The 23,484-nt window shown below is 43.8% G+C and overlaps 1 protein-coding gene across 2 annotated transcripts; it reads right to left on the bottom strand.

Annotated features, from left to right (window-relative positions):
- Positions 1-4,144: 4,144 nt before the first annotated feature.
- Positions 4,145-23,129, bottom strand: LOC115148568 (protein transport protein Sec24A). Of its 2 annotated transcripts, XM_029690567.1 has the most exons (24): positions 22,607-23,129; positions 19,193-19,744; positions 17,568-17,696; positions 17,180-17,257; positions 16,621-16,695; positions 16,324-16,493; positions 14,207-14,388; positions 13,953-14,055; positions 13,467-13,593; positions 13,017-13,126; positions 12,645-12,757; positions 12,306-12,424; positions 12,018-12,073; positions 11,616-11,822; positions 11,221-11,344; positions 10,846-11,004; positions 10,339-10,512; positions 9,810-9,920; positions 9,132-9,307; positions 8,108-8,245; positions 6,738-6,842; positions 6,390-6,482; positions 6,047-6,150; positions 4,145-5,682 (listed from the first exon to the last, which is right to left on the bottom strand). In XM_029690567.1, the coding sequence occupies exons 1-24, from the start codon at positions 22,662-22,664 to the stop codon at positions 5,568-5,570; spliced, it is 3,378 nt and encodes a 1,125-aa protein (XP_029546427.1). In that variant the 5' UTR covers positions 22,665-23,129; the 3' UTR covers positions 4,145-5,567. The 2 variants fall into 2 exon arrangements, with proteins under 2 accessions (XP_029546427.1, XP_029546428.1); XM_029690568.1 differs by lacking the exon at positions 17,180-17,257 and having other exon boundaries at positions 22,607-23,128.
- Between the last annotated feature and the right edge of the window lie 355 nt (positions 23,130-23,484).

Below are 23,484 nucleotides of genomic sequence, written 5' to 3'. Positions count from 1 at the left end.
GAAGACATGAACGGTAAAATAACGAAGGAACCCCTTTCAAGTTCAGCCGCAAGTTATTACAGGAATTATGACGCGTCGACTACTTCTCTCTAAACCATATACCTTTGACTATTACGAGCCTGATGCTGCCTACCACCGCTCAGTCAGACTGCTCTATCAAATATCAAATCATAGACTTAACTATAATATAATAAACCTTAGGTCATTAATATGGTCAAATCCGGAAACTATCATCCCGAAAACATTATTCTTTCAGTGACATACGGAACCGTTCCGTATTTTATCTAACGGGTGGCATCCATCAGTCTAAATATTCCTGTTACATCGCACAACCTGCAATGTTATTTCATAGTTCCGTAAAATTCTGGCAAATTAGTTCGCAACGAGCCAGATTCTGTATACCCTGATTCTGCGTGCAACGAACGCAAGAGAACTGACACAATTTCACCTGGTTAATATTGCCTGCTAACCTGGATTTCTTTTAGCTAAATACGCAGGTTTAAAAATATACTGCTAAAAAAAATAAAGGGAACACTTAAACACAATGTAACTCCAAGTCAATCACACTTCTGTGAAATCAAACTGTCCACTTAGGAAGCAACACTGATTGACAATAAATTTCACATGCTGTTGTGCAAATGGAATAGACAACATGTGGAAATTATAGGCAATTAGCAAGACACCCCCAATAAAAAAGTGGTTCTGCAGGTGGTAGCCACAGACCACTTTTCAGTTCCTATGCTTCCTGGCTGATGTTTTGGTCACTTTTGAATGCTGGCGGTGCTTTCACTCTAGTGGTAGCATGAGACGGAGTCTACAACCCACACAAGTGGCTCAGGTAGTGCAGCTCATCCACGATGGCACATCAATGCGAGCTGTGGCAAAAAGGTTTGCTGTGTCTGTCAGCGTAGTGTCCAGAGCATGGAGGCGCTACCAGGAGACAGGCCAGTACATCAGGAGACGTGGAGGAGGCCGTAGGAGGGCAACAACCCAGCAGCAGGACCGCTACCTCCGCCTTTGTGCAAGGAGGAGCACTGCCAGAGCCCTGCAAAATGACATCCAGCAGGCCACAAATGTGCATGTGTCTGCTCAAACGGTCAGAAACAGACTCCATGAGGGTGCTATGAGGGCCCGACATCCACAGGTGGGGGTTGTGCTTACAGCCCAACACCGTGCAGGACGTTTGGCATTTGCCAGAGAACACCAAGATTGGCAAATTCGCCACTGGCGCCCTGTGCTCTTCACAGATGAAAGCAGGTTCACACTGAGCACATGTGACAGACGTGACAGAGTCTGGAGACGCCGTGGAGAACGTTCTGCTGCCTGCAACATCCTCCAGCATGACCGGTTTGGCGGTGGGTCAGTCATGGTGTGGGGTGGCATTTCTTTGGGGGGCCGCACAGCCCTCCATGTGCTCGCCAGAGGTAGCCCGACTGCCATTAGGTACCGAGATGAGATCCTCAGACCCCTTGTGAGACCGTATGCTGGTGCTGTTGGCCCTGGGTTCCTCCTAATGCAAGACAATGCTAGACCTCATGTGGCTGGAGTGTATCAGGAGTTCCTGCAAGAGGAAGCCATTGATGCTATGGACTGGCCCGCCCGTTCCCCAGACCTGAATCCAATTGAGCACTTCTGGGACATCATGTCTCGCTCCATCCGCCAACGACACGTTGCACCACAGACTCAGTAGTGTGTGTGGCCTCCACGTGCCTGTATGACCTCCCTACAACGCCTGGGCATGCTCCTCATCAGGAGCATGCCCAGGCATTGTAGGGAGGTCATAGAGGCACGTGGAGGCCACACACACTACTGAGCCTCATTTTGACTTGTTTTAAGAACATTACATCAAAGTTGGATCAGCCTGTAGTGTGGTTTTCCACTTTAATTTTGAGTGTGACTCCAAATCCAGACCTCCATGGGTTGATAAATTGGATTTCCATTGATTATTTTTGTGTGATTTTGTTGTCAGCACATTCAACTATGTAAAGATAAAAGTATTTAATAAGATTATTTCATTCATTCAGATCTAGGATGTTAGTCCCTTTATTTTTTTGAGCAGTGTATATACTTCTGTGTATTGATTTTAAGAAAGGCATTGATGTTTATGGTTAGGTACATGGAGATATGCAACTATTGTGCAACTATTGTGCTTTTTTTTCGCAAATGTGCTTTTGTTAAATCATCCCCGTTTGGCGAAGTCTGCTGTCTTTGTTAGGAAGAAATAGTCTTCACAGTTCGCAACAAGCCAGGCGGCCCAAACTGCTGCATATACCCTGACTCTGTTTGCAAGAGAAGTGACACATTTTCCCTAGTTAAAAGAAATTCATGTTAGCAGGCAATATTAACTAAATATGCAGGTTTAAAAATATATACTTGTGTATTTATTTTAATAAAGACATTGATTTTTATAGTTAGGTACACGGAGCAAAGACAGTCCTTTTTCGCGAATGCGCACCACATCGATTATATGCAAAGCAGGACAGGCTAGATAAACTAGTAATATCATCAACCATGTGTAGTTAACTAGTGTTTATGATTGATTTTTTTATGAGATAAGTTTAATGCTAGCTAGCAACTTATCTTGGCAACGTAAAGCAGGTGGTTAGAGCGTTGGGCTAGTTAACGTAAGGTTGCATCCCCAAGCTGACAAGGTAAAAATCTGTCGTTCTGCCCCTGAACAAGGCAGTTAACCCACCGTTCCTAGGCCGTCATTGAAAATAAGAATGTGTTCTTTATTAACTGACTTGCCTAGTTAAATAAAGGTTTTAAAAATATATATATATATATATATATATATTTTTTTTAAAATCGGCGGCCAAAAATACCGATTACCGATTGTTGTGAAAACTTGAAATCGATTAAAATCGGTCGACCTCTAAAATATACACATTGCGAGATATTTGGCCAAATATACCAGCATGCTTCTCCATAGGAAAACAATGGGGGGAGCTCAGCGTTCGATGACAACGAGATACACTGTCCAGCCTTCCATAATTAACTTTAGAAAGAGATTCTCATGATTAAAATGGTGTCCACTTTTTAAAAAAAAAATCCAAATATACACATTGCGAGATTTTGCAAAATAGACATACCTATATTTCCCTATAGTAAACAATAGGACCACCTCAGAGTAACGAGTCATTTTTTGTTGTTTATATTTGAACTGTAAACAAAGTGAGCAGGTCTCCATTGCCAACTATAGCGAAGCTGCCATTGTGACATTGTACAACAAAATGGGATTAGAACGTTCGGAAGGCGAGTTGGTGCCACAGTGCTCAATAGAACTAATAGGAGCTGGCAGCGTGAAAATGCCCTAAAATAAGGCCTGCTTTTTTTTCGTGATAACTTCAAAACTACGACAGGCTGCTGGGATATATTGTGAAACTGGGCTCCACCGCGGATGCAATGAACTACTTTTTATTAGAAAAAAAAGAATTGTTAAAAATGTAGTGTGTCCAGCCTAACAGGAGTTTAGCTAGCGCCGTTAGCATTAGCTAGTTAGCAGCGCTAGCATGTTTGCTATCAAAGTATCCATCCAGCAAGAATGTATATGTTACAAACACATGTTTAGCAGATGTTACGGGTGTAGCGAAATGGTTGTGTTTATATCTCCAACAGTGCTATGTTAAGCCATGCTGATTAAAATAAGTCCAATCGAATTGAAATAATGAATAGGCTTAACGTACATTTCTGTGACTCACTAGCCAATTTCAGCTTGCTAACTCAGTGACCGGTGCTGGGCGAAGAAATATACACCTCTTTCTGTTTAGTGTTCCCTATGGGGAAATTAGACTAGCGCCACAAAACTAACCGGTACTAACCGGTGGGCAGAATTATTACATCCGGGTTGGTTTAGAAACCCCATTGACAATGCATGGGAAATGGTTTAGGTCAGTTTAGCCAAAGAATCACGGCTGCCGGGGATGGCGGTCAAATCAATGGTTGGTTATAAAAGTTAAACAAATTCTTATTTACAATGACGGCCTAGGAACTTGTTCAGGGGCAGCAAGACAGATTTTTAACTTGTCAGACCCAATCTCGCAACCTTTCCGTTACTGGCCCAACGCTCTAACCACTCGCCTACCTGCCGTCTCTTGGGCAAACTACTTCAACATCTATTAGGAATAAAACACTCAAACATTTTATATTACTATGATTTAATTCTGGAAACTTCCACAAGAACAAATATCTTAAAACCATAGAGCGATTGAGAGCAGAACAGCAACATCCTCTGGCCTTGTCAAATGTAGAAACGTTAACTGCAGGAAAGGTATGACTTGTGAGGTACAATCAGATTTACAGTCACTATTTATTACGTCATTACTTCTAAGTTTTGTATCAGAAAACATTCTATGTTCGTATTGCTTTTCACACTAATAATCACAGTTACGACAGTGGAATTTGAAATGACATACCATTTGAGACAACATCCATGTTAATCGTATCCTGCTCATTCATGACAAACCACAATTAGGTTTAAAAAGTTCCAGAACATTTTATTTTCTTAGCGTCATTTCACCTTAATATGTTCATACTAAAATCAACAATTCTTTACCATAATGTAGTCTTTTCAATACACAAGTATCAATAAGCATGATTTAAAGATCACAATGGCTTTATGTCTGTATTCAAGAATTTCCCATATCCTATTATATTAAAATATTTCATATATAGCGTTTGTATTTAAACAGGAGGTTTAATAATAAAAAGTTCCCATAGAAGGCAATTAGAGGATTTAATCAGATCGGGATTCTCATATTAAACAAAGCAACGTCTTCAGAGGTGTCGAATGTCCATGACAAGTGAGAGAGAAGATGGAGAAAGCAAAGAAAGGGTGCAAGAAGGACAGACCAGGACCCAAGAGATGACAACATTGCATTGTTTAGTCAACAACATTCGAAAGGCAGCAAATTATAACAAGGTTAGTTCGCCTTCAAACGTCTACATTTCTGCCTTTGCATTAAGCCTAGATTTGTTCGACACAATAACCAAAATAAAGCATACATCTGTCCTTCACAACTAAAATCGGTAGATCATTATTATTGTAGCTGAGATATTCTTACGCTCAAGGTGACATCCAATAATAAGTCCTCAGGGCAGGCGATACTCCAACATGGCCTTTAGCATGATACTTCTATTATTTTATTAGCAAATACAACTATGCTTTTGATCAAAAGACTTGCCATCCATAGCCAGAACTGTATATGAAAAGATCTTAGAAAACCTTGTTCTTTGAGAATAAACACTGATTTCCTCAATCATTGACGTACATATCGTATCATGAGTTCCCTGGTTTCGACAAGCTGTTCCAGCTTGAAAAATAGTCAAACCAGCAGCGAAATCAGACCTCGCTTAGTCACCTCTGTCCATGTCCTGCTTACCACACAAAGTTTGATTCGTTTGAAAGAAAGTCTGCGGCTGGGGGCAATCTTCAGGAAAGGCAATGATGCACACAAAAATGGTGAGCCACAACCGAAGATGCTGTGAGAGGCAGCAGTCCCTGACAGGTTCCCACCGTTTGTTCACACACTGATGTTCCCAGGACTGACTGACTTAATACGCTGGGTTTACTTGGAGATTTGCTGTTGGACGTGGAGTAAAAACTCATAGTAAGACAAGGCCGACTCTGTCCGATCCTCTATCATGTTCTGCAAGAAGCTGGCTTTCAGTGGGCTCTCATCCCTGAAAGGGAACAGAAAAGGGAGGTTGGATCCACAACATTCACACATCGTCTCGCAGAATTGACTTGAGCCTGTTGACAGGTCAACAAAACTCGGTAGGCTGTCAACACTTTGTCAATGAGTTCAACCGGATCTAAATATTACACATTCTATTTTGGCCTTTGTTTACCCAAGGAAAACATCAAACGTTGTATGCAACCAAATTGCACCCTTATTCCCCATACAGTGCACTACTTTTGACCAGAGCTCAACAGCCCTGGTCAAACTGTAAGTGGAATAGGGTGCAATTTGGAACAGAGACATTGCCTCTGAACTCTCCAAGTGCTCTAGTCTAGTAAAGCCACACCACTGTTCCTAATGCCTACCTGATGACATGCAGGATGGGGAAGAAGGGCCTCTGTTCCCTCAGCCAGCCAACGAACGCTCTGGTTCTCTGGGACTCTGCAGTGTCCAACTCTGGGAGCATGTTCTGGGAGATTCAACACCATCATAATGAAATATCTTTATGGCACCCCTTTTAGGAAATCTGTTGTGCATCATTTAAAACAGCACTACTGAAATATATACATATAACAAACAAGAGATAACTACCACATGTAAATACAGTATAATATATACAGAGGTCCTGGTGAGCGATACAGAACCTTGAAAGGAGCAGAGGAGCTGGGCTAAGAGTGAAAAATGGGAGCAGGTGTTTAGGTTCCTTACCATGTTCAGAGGCACAGCAGCGTAGTTTGGGAGCCCCAGGACTTGCGTGAGGAAGTTGGGGTTGCAGTTTCTTCCAATCCAGAGATAGATCACCTGTTAGGACAAAGGAGACGTCAGTCAAGATTGTGTTCATGTTATCCATCGGTCCGTTTCTCCAGAAAAATCCACTGTAGATAGATAGTGTTGCATGTCTATTTAGGTTGTATGCCAAATGACAGATTCCTTAATAAAATAAAATCATTTAAATGAGGGCAAGCTAAAGCATGATGGTGTAATGCATCAGACTCAGGATATGTCAATGCTTGAATTGCATCTGTCCATAACAAATAAATGCATCATTCTACTAACCGAGCCAGCGTCCATGAGGAAGGCCCCATCTCTGCTCAGCTTCTCCACAGACAACTGCTGGACTCTGGGCTGGGGGATGGTGCGCTCACTGATGTTCAGGGCTCCCTGTGGTGGGAGAAAAGAGGGGAAAAGCTAATAAAATAATTACAATCAATAAAGCGGAAACGTACAATATATCCACACGTCAGATGGAAGCAGAACCATGGATAGATAAACAAATGTATGTGGACACCCCTTCAAATAGTGGATTCGGCTGTATAAAAATTGAGCACACAGCCATGCAATCTCCATAGACCAACATTGGCAGTAGAATGGCCTTACTGAAGAGGTCAGTGACTTTCAACGTGGCACCATCATAGGATGCCACCCTTCCAACAAGTCAGTTCGTCAAATTTCTGCCTTGCTAGAGCTGCCCCGGTCAACTAAGTGCTGTTATTGTGAAGTGGAAACGTCTAGGACCAACAACGGCTCAGCTGCGAAGCCACACAAGCTCACAGAACGGGATTGCAGAGTACTGAAGCATGTAAAAATCTGTCCTCAGTTGCAACACTCACTACCGAGTTCCAAACTGCCTCTGGAAGCAACGTCAGCACAATAACTGCTTGTCGGGAGCATCATGAAATGGGTTTCCATGGCCGATCAGCTGCATAATACAAGCCTAATATGACCATGCACAATGCCAAGCGGAGGCTGGAGTGGCGTAAAGCTCGCCGCCATTGGATTCTGGAGCAGTGGAAACGCGTTCCCTGGAGTGACAAATGACGCTTCACTGTCTGGCAATCCAACGGACGAATCTGGGTTTGGCAGATGCCAGAAGAACGCTACCTGCCCCAATGCAGTGCCAACTGTCAAGTTTGGTGGAGGAGGACTAATGGTCTTGGGCTGTTTTTCATGGTTCAGGCTGTTTAGTTTCAGTGATAAGAAATATTAACCCTACAGCATACAATGACTCTAGATGATTCTGTGCTTCCAACTTGAGACAACAGTTTGGGGAGGCCCTTTCCTGTTTCAGCATGACAATGCCCCCATGCACAAAGCAAGGTTCATAGACAAATTGTTTGTCGAGATAGATGTGGAAGAACTTGACTGGCCTGCACAGAACCCTGACCTCAAAATGGAAGCAAGTACCTGCAACAATGAACATCTGTTATAGCAGCAAAGGGGGGGACCAACTCCCTATTAATGGCCATGATTTTGGATTGAGATGTTTGACAAGCAGGTGTCCACATACTTCTGGCCATGTAGTGTATGCGTTATATCATTTAAGACATGATCAAATATAACATTGTATAAACTACAAGAAAATATAGCTTCTCTCATTATTAGCATTATCCATCTATGTGAACATCAGGGTTTCCCCTAGCCCTGACCTCGTCAGTCAGATCGTCCACGCGGTACAGCGCTGGGTGGATCATCAGCATGACGTAAACCAGGGGCTGGTACTTCAGCTGACACATGGCAAACACACGGTCGTCCAGTCTGGTGCTTGTACCCATTCGGAAGGCTTTCTGTGGATCAAAGAACAAAAACGACATGAGCAAAGCATGAAGGAGAGACTCAAACAAATCGCAGTAGCTGGGTCTTACATTGTCAGTTTATATGACTAGATTTCTTATGGTGTTTTGAAGCTGGTTTCTGTTCCAAGACGTAAGCCATGCCGAGTTGTAATAGAACTACAGGAATATCCTGTTTGGTGGGAGGTAGGTTTCATCCCAAATGGCATCCTATTCTCTTAATGGTGCACTGCTTTTTGGGGGGTATTTTACCCCCTTTTTCAATCGTCTCATCGCTGCAACTCCCCAACGGCCTCGGGAGAGGCGAAGGTGACATCATGAGTCCTCCGAAACAACCCGCCTAACCACGTTCCTTAACACCCGCCAGCTTAACCAGCCACACCAATGTGTCGGAGGAAACACCGTTCAACTGGCGACCGGGGTCAGCTCGCAGGCGACCGGGGTCAGCTCGCAGGCGACCGGGGTCAGCTCGCAGGCGACCGGGGTCAGCTCGCAGGCGACCGGGGTCAGCTCGCAGGCGACCGGGGTCAGCTCGCAGGCGACCGGGGTCAGCTCGCAGGCGACCGGCCCGCCACAATGAGTCGCTAGAGCCAAGTAAAGCCCCACCGGCCAAACCCTCCCCTAAGCCGGACGACACTGGACCAACTCTGCGCCGTCCTATGGGACTCAGGCCAGTTGAGGCTCAGCCTGGGAAATGAACCCGGGTCTGGAGTAAAGCCTGTAGCACTGCATGCGATGCAGTGCCTTAGACCACTACGCCACTCGGGAGGCCCATGGTGCACTGCTTTTGACTAGAGCCCTATGGGAACAGGGTACCATTTGAGACGAAGCCGTAGACTGCCAGGGGACTAGCCAGGGAGAGAGTGGGTGGATAGCGTACCTGTTTGAGCAGGGCGAGGATGTAGAGGGGGAACAGTCTGAGGCAGGCAGGGGCCAGGAGGCCAGGCTGCTGGATGGTGAGTACAGAGGTGCGGAAGGACGTCAGAGAGTCGATGGACGCGTTGGTCATCGCTTCCCTGGCGTCACTCAAACTAGCCGTCACTGAACGATCCACAGCTGGAGAGCAAGAGGAGACACACACCAGGAAAAAAGAACCGAATTCAAACCTCAGCTACGTTTGTCTCAGGGATTGTGATTCACAAGTTAGATGAATGTACAGTACATGTTTGTAGTCATGGCCTTCATTACAAAGAGCAACCATTGGGTTCAATCATTTGTTGCTTTATAGGGGTAAACTATCAATAATAATGATACCTCATATTACAGTGACTGAATAGACCTGGGTAAAACCTCCATCAACACACTATATGAAGATTAGTCCACAGTCAGTTTCATTTAGCCACTTGGATCCCTCAAAGGTCACGGTAACCAGGCAACCATCTGATATCACTTACAACCATCTGTCCATGCAAATTAGGCAGCAATGGTAGGGTGGGGATGACAAGCCTGCTCTCACTATGAGACATTAACGATCACAGGATGGGACACACTAAGGACTTCACCGTGATGGAAATAAACATGCCTTTAATAACCACACAAACACCAACAAACGACCTACCCATGCTAGCCAGCAGACAAGTGATGGCCTGGACATCAGCCCCAGCGAAGATGTCTGATAGGGAGTTGACAACAGGCAAACACATGGTGTGGACTCTGATTCGTCTCTCTCCTGTAGAAAAAAACTAGTTATTGTTTCAGCATTACAATGGGTATACATATGAAATATAAACATTGGTCAAGTAAGGAAACAAATAAAAATACACTCAATTGCACTTCAGAAACAACATGTTTACATTTCAGTTAAAAAAAAGAAAAAAAAAAGTGTTCCTTCTTACCCTTTCATGGCTCACGTTTACAAATATGGAGTCCGAGTCCCAAACGGAACTCTTTTCTCTATATAGTGCACTTTTTTTAACCAGAGCCTTTTGAGTCCTGGTAAAAAGTAGGGCACTATGCATGGAATAGTGTGCTATTTGGGACGTATACACTGAGTGTCAACCAAATAAATCCCACAGAAAAATAATGAATCTTTTTGGTAAACCCCCCTATACTATCACAGAGTCCCCCAGCAGCTCCAGACAGTATACCTTTGCTGGACGTGTAGAGCAAAGCAGCCTGGAAGGAGACCGACTGCATGTCCACCAGGTTCTCTTCGATGGACATCTGCACAGCGAAGCCTGCATCCGGGTTGACGTTGGGCAGAGACAGCAGGTCCGTGGAGCGCACGAAGAAGTTCCCATGGAACGTGTGGATGGACAAACCTACATGAGGTTAAAGGGGTTTGAGTTGGATATTCTTCTCACAATAATCAACATGCAAAATAGATTGAAGTGGGTCAGAGAGATTGGAGTTAAATTCATTTCAAGTTTATCCTCCCAGATAAAGTAATCTATTGGAGCAGGGACAGACTCACAAGTTCACAGGGTTAACATTATCCTTCATCAATGAGCATTGAGATAATCAGCAAATCATTTACACACAGATTTAAGATATAAGATGCATTGTCCCCAAAGGGACATTTGTCTGAGACAATTAAAGCGCTGCTGCTTTCACATAATACAATAAAAATCAGCACAGTGAAAAAAAGTTGTCACCTTTAGAGCAGCGTATCCTCATGACAGCCTCGAAGCCGATCTTGCGGGTGAGGTACCTCTTGAGATCCTTCTGGAAGCACTCTACCCCGGCTGGATTGTGCTGCTGGTGGTAGGAGGGGTAGTAGTACACACTTCCTGCTGAGTACCTGGATATGCAACCTGACGAAAGAGAGAGAAGATTGAGAGATTACACATGAATCCAGCCAGAGTATGATGTTGTATACACAAGGGGAAATTGGATTTGTCACCAGCAATACGCATACAGTAACATACATCAGAGACATGCACAGGGCACTGATTGCTTGTGGAATAAGGTGACTTCGTAAACAATCACACATTGTAGTGCAGATGTATGCGGCTGAAGGCGCCACTCACCTAAAGAGGCCAGGTCACAGTACTGGGAGCTCAGTAGGAACAGATCCACAGCCACCTGCTGTCCTGAACAGTCCAGGGCCAGCTTCTTATAGAAGTCTGTGGCAGGAGAAAGGTGCTGGATATCCTGGGGAATCACCACACAACACAATGAGCACCACAGACAACAGTTGAAAAAAAAGAAAAAGGGGGTATATTATGCAGAACACATTTCTGAAACCCTATCTTCGGGATTGAAGTTATCATGTTTCAGCCACCGCTGCACAACAGGCATGCACACACTTAGAAATGTGGATGCATCACAAATGGCACAGTATTCCCTACGTACGGGACATATAGGGTGCAATTTCAGATGCAGAACGTATAAACCAGTGTGAACCGGTCTCTCTAGTCTCTACCTTGGCTGAAGCCCTCTGGTTGGGGTCCTCTCTGGACTTGAGAGCCCCCACACCCAGGCTGGGCAGCTGGGTCTGGAAGACGGACACGCGCCCTCCCGTGGCCGACAGCAGCTTGAACGCTGCCTGCAGGGCCGGGCCCAGAGCACACTGGGTCTCCATGGTCTTGCCAAACATCTGGGGCAAGCTCTTCAGCAGATCCTGCACCAGCTGCAAAAACAGAAAGACATTTACATAATGTTTTGAAATGCAAAACAGAGCTAAAGAGAGGCTGAGGCAAAACTAAATGACCCAATGTGAGTCTGTCTTGATTAATTCAGGCAATGTGGTGAGTTGTTTGACAGATTTGAGTCATAACCTTTTCGTTTTACATTAGCCTGTCTCTGGGGAATATGAGCTCCTTACCTCCTTGCATTCGTTGAGGTTCACTAAAAGGCTGTCTGGTGTTGGTAAAAATATATCTGGAGAAAAGACAGCACAGAAGAACATTAGACTATTTTGACCTCTTAATAGTACAGTATTTGATCACTTCTAGGCAGTGAATTAGTCTACAGATGAAGCTTGTAAACCCTTGCTCCTTCTCATTTTTTCTTACCAGACACAAATAGAACAGACAAAACAGATTGCAATGCAATTTAAAGGAGCGCCGGCCCATGTTCACAATCGTCTCGCTCTAATTTGTTTTACTCTCACCTTCGATGTCGGAGACTATAAGCATCTGTGGTTGGGACAGGCCCTCCTGGAGGTTGTAGAAGTGGATGGTGCTGTCAAATGTGATGAAGCCAATCTTTGTCCTCGAGTCCCCAGGGAGCCTGGAACACAGACAGGCATTCAGAAGGACTTGTTCAGCAGACAGTCACAGGACGCTATTTTTTTTGTTAAAAGCTACATTGTTTTGGGGTTATTGGAGACGAAACGCTTTAAAGCAAGCGAGTTTTTTTCACTAAAAACTTCAGGAAAATGTTAGTTTACTAAGCCGAGAACATAAGAAAACGGACCATGTGTCTCAGTGGTGACGTTGATCATACATACGCATTGATGTTCTCTAGCAGGGACTGACAGACGATATCTAGGTATCCTGTTTCCACGGCATTGTGGGATACGTCCAGCACGATGAGGTAAACAGCAGGCTGGGGAGGTCTCAGCTGAGTATGACAGGTTTCACCACGTCAATACATAGACTAACACGCAGACAAAATATATGTAAACCTAGAAAAACCGCAGTAAATTATAAAAAAAACTTTAGCACATCAAAGCCTGATGGAATCACTTCATGAACACAGCAGCGGTAGCACCCAGCTCACGTCATCTGCATTTTATTAGCGGATTAAAGGGGGCAACATATATATACATTTTCAGGCAGAATATAGACAATCAAGCTTGAAAGACTACATGTGTATTTACCATGTATTCTGATGGTGCAATGAACTCGAGGGTGGCATTCTGGACCTCAGGTCTTTTGTGTGGCTCGCCATACGATCTGCTGACTGGGTTGTACATGAACTCCTCTGGAACTATACCAAACAAAGACGGAGGTTATCGTCACAGTCAGAAAAGAGCAGCACCCAGGCTTGTCCTTGTCCACCAGCACTAGTATCGGCAGGTTAACGGTATTCTGGACGTTTAGGTCAAAGCGGTGTGCTTGAAAACCTTGGTAGAGCATAGGTGAAGTTAGTCCTTGTGGTGCTCGTGTGAATTTCCATTCTTTTTTCAGCTTCAGACCAGCCTAACTTCTCACTTGGAACCTAATTTTAGCGTTTAATTCAATAATGAACATTGGATCTGGTCAAAGGAAGTGCCATATATGGGGAACAGGGTGTCATTTGAGAGGAGCTTGGTGGCTGTGGTCCTCACCGTCGTTGACCCGGTAGCACAGGTTACACTTCCATCTCCTCTGGTCCAGGAAGGTCACGAAGGGGTTGATGTACGTCCTGCAGGAGCGACACCTCACTATAGTGCTGGAGGTGACCACAGGCAGTTGCTGCAGTGCACAGACAAACCAAAACAATTAAGGGGCGATCTGGGATTAGTACATACATTTTAATTAAATGCTGTATATACACCCATCGGCTCTTGAATAATGTAACTTATAATACAGCTAGTTGCTGCAGTGCACAGAGAAACAATAAGTTTGTCATAGCCTATCATCAATGTCAAGTACCACACAAATCTTAAAATCAAATTACATTTCAGCATGATCACAGATGCGTAGATTGAAGACAATTATTCTAGGCTATATGTATCCTTTGATCTTTAACCAGAAGTGGGATTGGTAGAAGAAAGATTCTACTGAAGGTTGGGCATGTTTTGCATGTTGGGAGTGAGTGGGCAATGTCTTACCGAGAGATCTTTGAAGGGGTGGAGGAGCAAGCCGAGTGGGAGCTTGGCTTTGTTTAACAGAGACTGGGTCTGGGGGATGCTGGTCAGGGTACTGCGGAAGACCCTGTAGTGAGAGGAGGGAGATGCACAACAGGTCAGAACCAGTACATATTATTTACATGTAGGGCCAAGTTCAAGCACATTAACACACGATATTCAACATTGTGGTGGGAGGGTTGACGTTGAGAAACAATGCCAGGCAAACTACTACACACTCTGGGTGGCAGTTGATTTTCTGCAGGTCCTGGGGCAGGCAGGGCGTAGGAGGGGTGACGGGGCCCGGAGGGAGCAGGTTCCTCTCCTGCAGCAGGTTGACCACCCTCAGGGCCTCTGGGGTCTGGGACTGCAGACTCAAACCAGACAAGGAGGGGCTCAGTTGGGCTGGACCTGCAGAGGGCTGGGGAGGGAAATTAGGACAGTTAACCGGTGAATACAATTAACGAGGGCAGCACTTAACTTGGATACACCCTTGAGGGTCTGATCAAAAAGTAGTGCATCCCTTGTAAGTTACAATATTTCAGTCTATGCATGTCTTATTTCAACATGAGTTCATTTTAAAAACTTCTGAGTGTTCAATAGTCAGACATGCGCTAAGCTCTGACTGTATATCATACAGAAGGTTCAGCTATGAACTGTAGAATTTAAAGTGGAACTGACAGCATTTTAGCATCATGAAAAATTAAAATAAATTCATATACACCCCCAGGGAAAAAATAAAAAAAATTCGGAGCACTTCGTTAAGGTCATTTTCACAAATTTATAGAATGTAAGGCATTTGTGAAAATTCTTTAGCAGTACAGAGTGGGAAAGCAACTGTGCATTTGGACAATTAATAGACACTGCAGTAAATAAAACCTAATAAAAACATCCGTCTTGATCAGAACCGGAGTCGACGCAGACGGTGCGCCATAGCCAATCAGAGATTCAGTAGGCATATATGCAAATAAGCCATTTGCAACACGTGCCTGCCATCAATCACTTTGAACTGGACTGTGTGATTACAGGCAATAGCAACAGCGCTACTTTAGATCATCAGAACGCATTCGCCAAAAGCCACAAAAATACACCTGAATGGATTTCTGCAAATATGTAAATACCACGCGAGTCCTCTCACATTTGGGATCTTCACAGTCCTATTGATCAAACCATCATGAAACGTTAAGCTCTCCCCTCTGTTGCCTATGCACATCAACAAGATCAACAACTAATGCTAGCCAGAGCGAGATAAGCTAAAATCTAACGAGGGAACATAAGTTAAACCCTCTCAAACTTAAACAAAAATAAATTTAAAAAAGTAGCTGGCTGTCAAAATTGCACTTAAACAATGGGGAATAAAATCCTGCTCGTCTTTCTGCAGCGTGCCTGCCTGCAGCTTGCCTGCCAATGCATGCTTGTGCCAACCTACCTTTTGATAACTGAATGGGAAACTTGCTTGCCCTCCCATTTGATCGACGTCAAATACATTTGATCGACAACTAAGAGATATGCTAACTGTGGATAAGAGTCGTTCAAGTTCAGCATAGGAAAGCGATGTACATTTCTTTCTAGCTAACCAAACGACACCTGCCTCTCTAGCAGTAGCCACTGAAAAAAGGTGAGGGGAAAAGGTGGGTCACTCACCCACACCTCCAATGACATGACATCCTCCCAGCAGCTAGCTTTAGGCTCTGTGTTTTTAGCTTGCTAAATAGATACGCTAGCCCAGGGGAGTCAAACTCAATCAGCGAACAGTCATATTGACAAAAAAAAAAGAATTTGCAGGCTAGACATAGCCTATTTGTTAAAAGAAAGTGCAACTGTGTCCCAAACTGCCCATTGTTTTATTGGAAATAATATGGCCCTTTGTAATGTCCACTTATTGGAAGCTGTATATAGCATTTTAATATATTAAAACTAAAGAGATATCTGTCCAGCCTTTGCTGCAATGCTTGCAGATGTAAATAATGCGCTGCGGCCCTATTCAAAAAGGTATTTAGTAACTCCAAATAACCAAATCGTAGCTATAGGTTTGTTGCAAAATTTAAACATGTTTTTCATTTTTTTGCACTGCCTGGATCACCAGTGGGGTTGAATGCCAGGGCAGCTGTGATTTACAACTGCATCCACCTATTCCGCCAACAATGCCTTACCGTACGTACATCATGGACCTGAGTCAAATAGAACCCATCTTTAACACCTCTTAAAGTTGGTTTTGAAGGATAAACTGGGAATTTGATATTTTTTATTACTGATATGATTGTCCGTTTCATATCTGCAAAGTATTTCAAACACTGCCAATTCAAGTCTTGGATTTTGTTTGACAAAGCATAAAGATGGAAGTCTGTTCACTTACCTGCTGGTATGGCTGAGGATGGGTGTAAGGCTGTGTCGAGGGCTGCATGGGATTGTGCATGGTAGCGGCGTTAGGGGGTGCCGAGGTGTTCTGGTACCCCGGGGGTAGAGAGGGGTAGGACAGACCCATGTGTCGAGTAGGGCCTGGCTGCTGGGGCGGGAGTGGGCCAGCTATAGGGACAAGCACCAAAAATGGCCTCATGTCAGTTCTTAGCGTTGCTAACAGTAAATCTAGGGGACTAAAAAGTTATATTAGTCATTCATTTCTGATGACACTATGATGTAGTGGAGGACTGACCCATTTTAGGGCCCATCTCCAAGTGATCAAAGCTGTTGGGAACTTGAGCACCATTACCAGGTGTGGGCATGTGTCCTGTTACAGTGCAAACATAACATTTTAAAAAGGGTCAGAATAAAAATGCATTAAAACAACAAACAAAACACTACTACTTGTGTAAGCACTTAAAGGCACAAGCGGTACATTTGGGAAAACTTACTAATTAGATGGCATGTTGTTTGTGTTATGTTTCAGGTCAGTTGTGGGTGTACTTTGTTTCATTGCCACAGGGTTGAGAACATATAAATTACGCATTCAATGTACCCAATTCACAGTCACAATGACAGACAGTAAGACAATGTGATAAATTGGACACATGGGGGGAAGAAAACAGACAAAGACAAACTTGGAAATAGTGTCAGATGTAAACAGGTGATATCTGAAATATCCATGGACGTTCGAGGCCTTTTGTTCCTTGCGAAACCATGTTAACAAATCTAATAGAAGACAATGGATCAAATGTGATTGTCCATCAAAACTACACAGGGGACACAACACACTGACAGCGACGAAACCACACCTGGACTCTCAAAATCATTCTCCTGGTTCTCGTACTCAGTGTGGGAAGCATCAACACTAGCATCACTCCCACACTGAGCTGGCATGGTGGGAAGACAGAGAAGGCAATGAGACCCAAGGGGGTGGCTGTTGGGAGCTACTTCCACTATGGACAAACCCCAGGTTAGACCCCGCCACCCCAGAGGAAAAAATAAAGAATTATAAAATGAAAGGTACAACTACTGAAACACAAATAAACCACAATACATAAATGTGGATTCTTCAACAAGTAAGGTAAACAAACTAGGATCAGGTTCCCCTCTTATTCATTAAAAGGCTAAACTGATCACAGATCAGCACTCCTACTCAGACCTTTCATGAATACGGCGTCAGGACTGATATTTCCTTACCATCAGTCTTGGGGCCAAGGGGAGGGGTGGCATTGCCCATGGGGGGTCCAGTAGTGGGTGGGGGGCGGCCGTAAGGTGGCTGGTATGAGTGAGGAGCCGCCATGGGGTTCATCGGAAGAGGGGCAGAGCCTGGACAACATTTAGGGTCATTAGCTGCACATATTACATAACTCTTATACAGTATCCTATCACAACATCAACTAAAATCTTGTACAATTGTTTGGTTGACATTTCGGATATTACATAAACGGCACCTACATAGTATTGTGCTGCCAGCCCAGACATCAACCTGACTGTGATACAACGGCTGTGGTCAAGGCTAACCTATTACATAACCGTCGACAAAACGGGCAACTACACATCATGACAATGTAACCTATAAGACATGGGGTATATGAGGACTACCGTGCATAAGAGGGAAAACGGCCCGTGGCGAGCAGCATTATAACCCTACACTGGAGGTGGCCAGGCTGACAGCTGAGGAGGCTGACCCAGACCTAGCTAATGTCAATGACCTGGAAGACACCTCTAGGGGACGACAGACTACACTGGGGCATTCCAAATAAGAGCAATCTGATGTTGCTTCCAACAGCAAAGACCTGTCATTCAGAGATTGCAAGTGTAAATAAATACTCAATCATCAAATCAACCTGAATGAAAATAGTAAACTGGACAGATTAGAGTGAATCATGTTAAAACTGAAGACAGGAAGACAGTTATGTCAGCCAGATAATGTGATATTTCTTAGACCACAATGTTGTATAATGCAATAACGGCTTTGATCATGAATCACTGGTGGCTTCTGACCAAAAATAATCCACACACCACAAATACCGCTATAGTGGTGGTAAGTGGTGACTAAACCATCTCAGAACTCTGGAAATGATAGACTTCCAATAACGTCACCAGAAGTTACTCAAACTAATTTGGCCTGTGAACAAGTATTCCTGAGTAAAGAGTGTCTGCCAAGGAGACACGTGTAGCCAAACTGATCTGTTCGTGTGGGAACGGGAGCAGGAGGGGGGAAATGTCCACTTTCAACATCAGTTAGCTAGACCACAGAACAAGGAGCCATATGTTTCACCGGATGTGCAAATCTGAAGCATCCGGGCAGGCATCGATGGAACATTTGATCTCAATAGAGCGCTATTCACAAAACTAGAATCTGTTACAAACAAAGTGGACTAAGTTTTGTAGACTACCATTTGCCCCCCACCCCCAATTATTATTATTATTTTAAAAAAACATTGTTTAGAGTGCAAGGGCAAATAGATATGACATGGCATGCTAGAATGCGCCAATCAGTTCTTGCTAGCTCGTGCTTGGCTCTGCCCACCTCCTTGCTTATTCTGCCCACTATGATAAAAACAAAATCCCACTGGAAACGACAGGCTGTGGTCCATCTTGGGTTAGCTCTAAAAAAATATTAGGCTGAACCACCACCAGTGCCACCGACGTGGAGTGTCATTACACAGACAAAACAACCATAACATGTCATAAGATCATAATGATATCTCAAGTTTTCAACAAAGTGTTCTTCATTGTAGAAACAAACAGCTGTGGAATATGTAACACTGTGTTAATCATGCAGCCTTTGTACCGCTCCCTCCAGCACTGTGTTTTACCTTGCTGGGTGTATCCCTGGAGCGAGGTGGGAGGCCCCAGGGTTTGCGAGGCGTTGTGGAAGACAGGTGGCGCTGTGCTGTACTCCGCCGAGGAGGCCTGGGGAGTTGCCAGGCTGGGCGAGAAGGTCATGTGATTACCCACAGGCCTAAGGGGAGGCATGGCCATAGGAGGTGGTGCCCCCATTGATGGAGGAGCTCCCATCGGTGGAGTCCCCCCATACTGCCAGGCTGGGGCTTGGGGGTGCTGGTAGTTGTTAGCAGACACAGGTGGAGGGGTGGAATGCGCTGGGGGCATCCTGGAGCCTGGACCAGGGCTGGCAGACTGAGGTGGGGTCATGGAATGTTGAGGTCCCATAGGAGGCCTTTTTAACATGGGCTGACCTAGAAGGGCCTGGTTAGAGCTGACTGGTGGGATGGGCTGGTAGGGACCGGAGTTATAGAGTCCAGGGCCGGGAGGCATAGGGCCCTTGGCTTGCATTGGGTTGTATGGAGTCTGGTGGGCCATGTAACCCGGTCCCGGTGGCTGCAGCTCTACTGGATTCTGTGATGGACCTGGAAGACAGGAAAATTTTAAGAGGTTAGATGACGCCAGGCCAGTTTGACTTAAAGACAAGCACCATACTCTGACATCCCATGTGAATGTCCCTATAGTCTGCATTCAAAACATAGAGGTTAATTTTGCATGGCACAGTGCCCAGGGTGGGCAGAGTTTGCACATTTTAGACTATATTGGTCCTGAAGTGAAATGTCCAGCCCAGGACACGCAAAACAAACTACATCAGTAATAGCCGACTGCCTCATTTACATGCCAGTTAACGCAGATGAAGAAAATCTCTCTACAACCAATATTCATTACTACACTATGAACTGCATGGCAGTGTTGGTTGACTAGGCCTACAACAGTTTGTTTCTCTGAAGGAATATTTGGGCTAGATAACATTGACAGCAGCATAAGTATTAGGCTAAATGCAGCAAGGGAAATTAGGATTTAAATAGACTCCAGGCCTCCAAAATAAGGAAAACAATCTGTGGACAGACTGACAAAGCAATAACACACTTACTCAACACACTTACAGAAAAGAATATAATCTCACCTGGAATTACTGACAGTGAGTGTGAACAGAGAGGAACAGACTGATTAGAAAACTTCTCAATAGTGTAAACAAAAACCATAATCCCAGCATTTCTAGGCAGCCCCGGGGAAATTGGCAAAATGAAGCTAACGGCCGGCCACAGCAGTCATGTTGAGGGCTTCCTCCAATTACAGTGAACCTGGCTTGGGCCGAGTACAACTGCTCAGCCAATTAAAGAGTAAGACGAGGCAAATGAGCACGACAGGCAAGAATAGAGTCACAGCAAGTAGATCCTGTATAGCAACGAGTGTCTATCGTCTTAAAGTGGAAACAATAAGTGAAGTTGGATGAATTCAGCATAGATTAAATCCACTTTGGCAAGAACATTAACACTGGAGTGCTAGCTTTTGCTACCAACATAATAGGACAGTAATTTAGTGAACATACGGAATGCCTTCTGTTAGTAAGATGTTTGAAGCATCTTGGTTTGATCAGAGTTAATAGACCAATGTTGGAGTAGAGGCATTTAATTGCCTCTAATGCAGAGATAAGGAAAAAACTAAGCCAGATTAACTCTAGCCTAGGGAGTTCAATCATAATAGGTCAGACACGAGTAGGATTGTCAAAAATTACACAACACTTAGCACCTCTGAACAGGGTAGTCCAAATCTCATGCTCACACAGCAAAGACCTAAAAGTCTTCAGCCACTCAGACTTGTTAAATACGCCAAACCAGAAGGTGGCAGTAGCATTGTTTGGCAATGCATGCCCGTGTGTGTTTCTTAGTCTGTTGTAGATTCCAATGTTCTCTAGCTAGCTGCGCTAATGTTGCGATTTTGTAGAAAGCCCTTGTTGATACTTGCCAGATGGCCACAGCTAGATGACTACCTAGCAATATTACTTAATTTAATTCAATCTCCATAACGCCAGTGCTAGCTCATAGCCAAATGTTTAGCTAGCACAACAGTGCTTTCATTAAGTATAGACAGACTTTTTCCACATTTTGTTGTGTTGCAGCCTGAATTTAAAATGGATTAAACTGCAATGTGTTGTGACTGGCCTACAAACAATGCCCCATAATGTCAGTGGAATTGTGTTTAATTTTTTTAATTTAAAATGTAAATCTAAAATGTCTTGAGTCAATAATTATTCAACCCTTTGTTATGGCAAGCCTAAATAAATTCAGGAGTAAAAATGTCCTGAACAAGTCACACGTGGACTCAGTCTATGTACAATAAGTGTTTAACATGATTTTTGAATTACTACCTTCTCTTTATCACACACACATTAATCTGTAAAGTCCCTCGGTAGAGCAGTGAATTTCAAACAGATTCAACCACAAAGACCAGTGAGGTTTGAGCATGGTTAAGTTAATTACACTTTGGATGTTGTTTCAATGCAGCCACTACAAAGACACAAGCGTCCTTCCTAACTCAGTTGCCGGAGAACAAGGAAACCGTTCCAAGAATTTCACCATGAGGCTAATGGTAACTTTAAAACAGTTGAGTTGAATGGCTGTGACAGGAGAAAACTGAGGATGGATCAACATTGTATACTGAATAATTTAACAAATGCAACATTTTTATTGAGTTACAGTTGATAAGGAAATCAGTCAACTGAAATGAATGATAAACCATAATCTACAGATTAACTCTAAAACATTGGAGGCAGTTTATGGTAGAGAAGGGAACATTAATTTCTCTACCATAAGATAAAAGATGCATCTACAAACATTTAAACAAAATACTGTAGAAGTCTATTCATTCCTATGGAGGACTGCTTTTCTGAGGAGTGCCAATATGGCCGACCGGTGGCCTCAAAGCCTCTTATTGGCCAATACGTAGTACAAGCAATCCAGGGTTTATATACACTATTGGTATACACAGGTCTGTTTACGAAGCATGTGAAAAATACAATTTGATTTCGAATTGCCAACTAGCTGCAATTTGTGTCTCTAGAGCATAACCAAGTTTAGCTAGCTAACGTTAGCCAACTTATCTGACTTGTCTCAACTATTCTACGCCAGATACATGTTAGCTACCTGTCGTAGTTGGGGAATCAACGCGGTAACTTACACCTATCCAAATAACGTAGCCATCTATATGAACATGTGTACGTGTGGTCTCGATAAGAGCAATATTAAGTTAGCCCACTACTAGCAGCCATCGTTCATGGCTAGCATTATTACCAAGGCAGCAAGCTACTGTAGTAATCTGGCCATCTTGCTAACAAGCCAAGTCAGATAAGGTCGGATAAAATCTTATCTTGCTAGCTAGTTAACATTATTTTATCTAGGTAGAAAGCCAACAGAAGATAGTTAACTCGTGGCGAAAGTACTCACCATTTGCGTACGGCGGTCCTCCTGCCCCATTCTGAGAGCTAAAATCTGTACCTGACATTATGAAATAGACACCGACCGTAATCAATTACACTGCAGAAATGCTTGGTTGTCGAATAGCTAACTGCGTCTTACTTAGCTAAGTTAGCTGTTTAGCTAGCAGGGTAACGTTAGATGTTTGGTTAACGGAACGACTTTGCCACACAGGCTTTCAGGTAAAACCAAAAGTGAATTAGCTAGCCCACTTGTTATTACCACAGGACCATGATTGGGCAGTTCCCCGTTCAACTACGGGTGTAGGACTTGTCAAGACAATCATGTGAGGCCACTGAAATCATTTATCTTCTTGCACAGGAAGTTGGGATCACCCAGTAGACAATAGCTAGATGGGGTACAGATTATGTCCAAAATAATTTGTGTTGCATTTTAGCCAACCCTTATCATAACCTTAACCTAATTATCAGAACATGTTACGATTCATTATCCAAACCTGCAGCGTAAATTCTATTAAAAGTCAATTATGACATAAACTGTATCCATTCTAGTCCCACCCAACAGGCTCAACGTAAAACCTCCTCAAGCATGCGCAGTTGGTACACGTGGCACTTCCTGTGCATAGTCGATTTCTACAGTACTGGAAACAGTGAAACGCTCACAATTTTGTACTGTCTTCGCTTCCTTTGATGTTTGAGTCCAAAAACATGGGATCAGTTCAATACACGGTGACAGACTGGCTTTTACAAATAAAATGAGTTTATATAAAACCAGACTAATGCTTAACGTTTTAATAAATATTTTTCTCTAGCGCGATTTTTGCTGGAGTTGAAGATTTTGGACTGGAAGTCGTTATTGTTCAGATCAGAAATATGAACATACAAACG

The sequence above is a fragment of the Salmo trutta genome, chromosome 15, assembly GCF_901001165.1.
Source record: "Salmo trutta chromosome 15, fSalTru1.1, whole genome shotgun sequence".
Taxonomy (NCBI): Eukaryota; Metazoa; Chordata; class Actinopteri; order Salmoniformes; family Salmonidae; genus Salmo; species Salmo trutta.
Note: the sequence above shows the minus strand (reverse complement) of the source record. Positions and strands in the feature narration are given on the sequence as shown.

What these genes read in the sequence shown, in the direction of transcription:
- LOC115148568 (XM_029690567.1), bottom strand. Translation starts at nt 22,664, where the DNA reads ATGTCAGGTACAGATTTTAGCTCTCAGAATGGGGCAGGAGGACCGCCG. An exon ending in CCAGGGATACACCCAGCAAG is followed by an intron (nt 17,697 to 19,192) that starts GTAAAACACAGT and finishes AATGTTGTCCAG; the next exon opens with GCTCTGCCCCTCTTCCGATG. An exon ending in TCCTCGCCCTGCTCAAACAG is followed by an intron (nt 8,246 to 9,131) that starts GTACGCTATCCA and finishes TTTGATCCACAG; the next exon opens with AAAGCCTTCCGAATGGGTAC.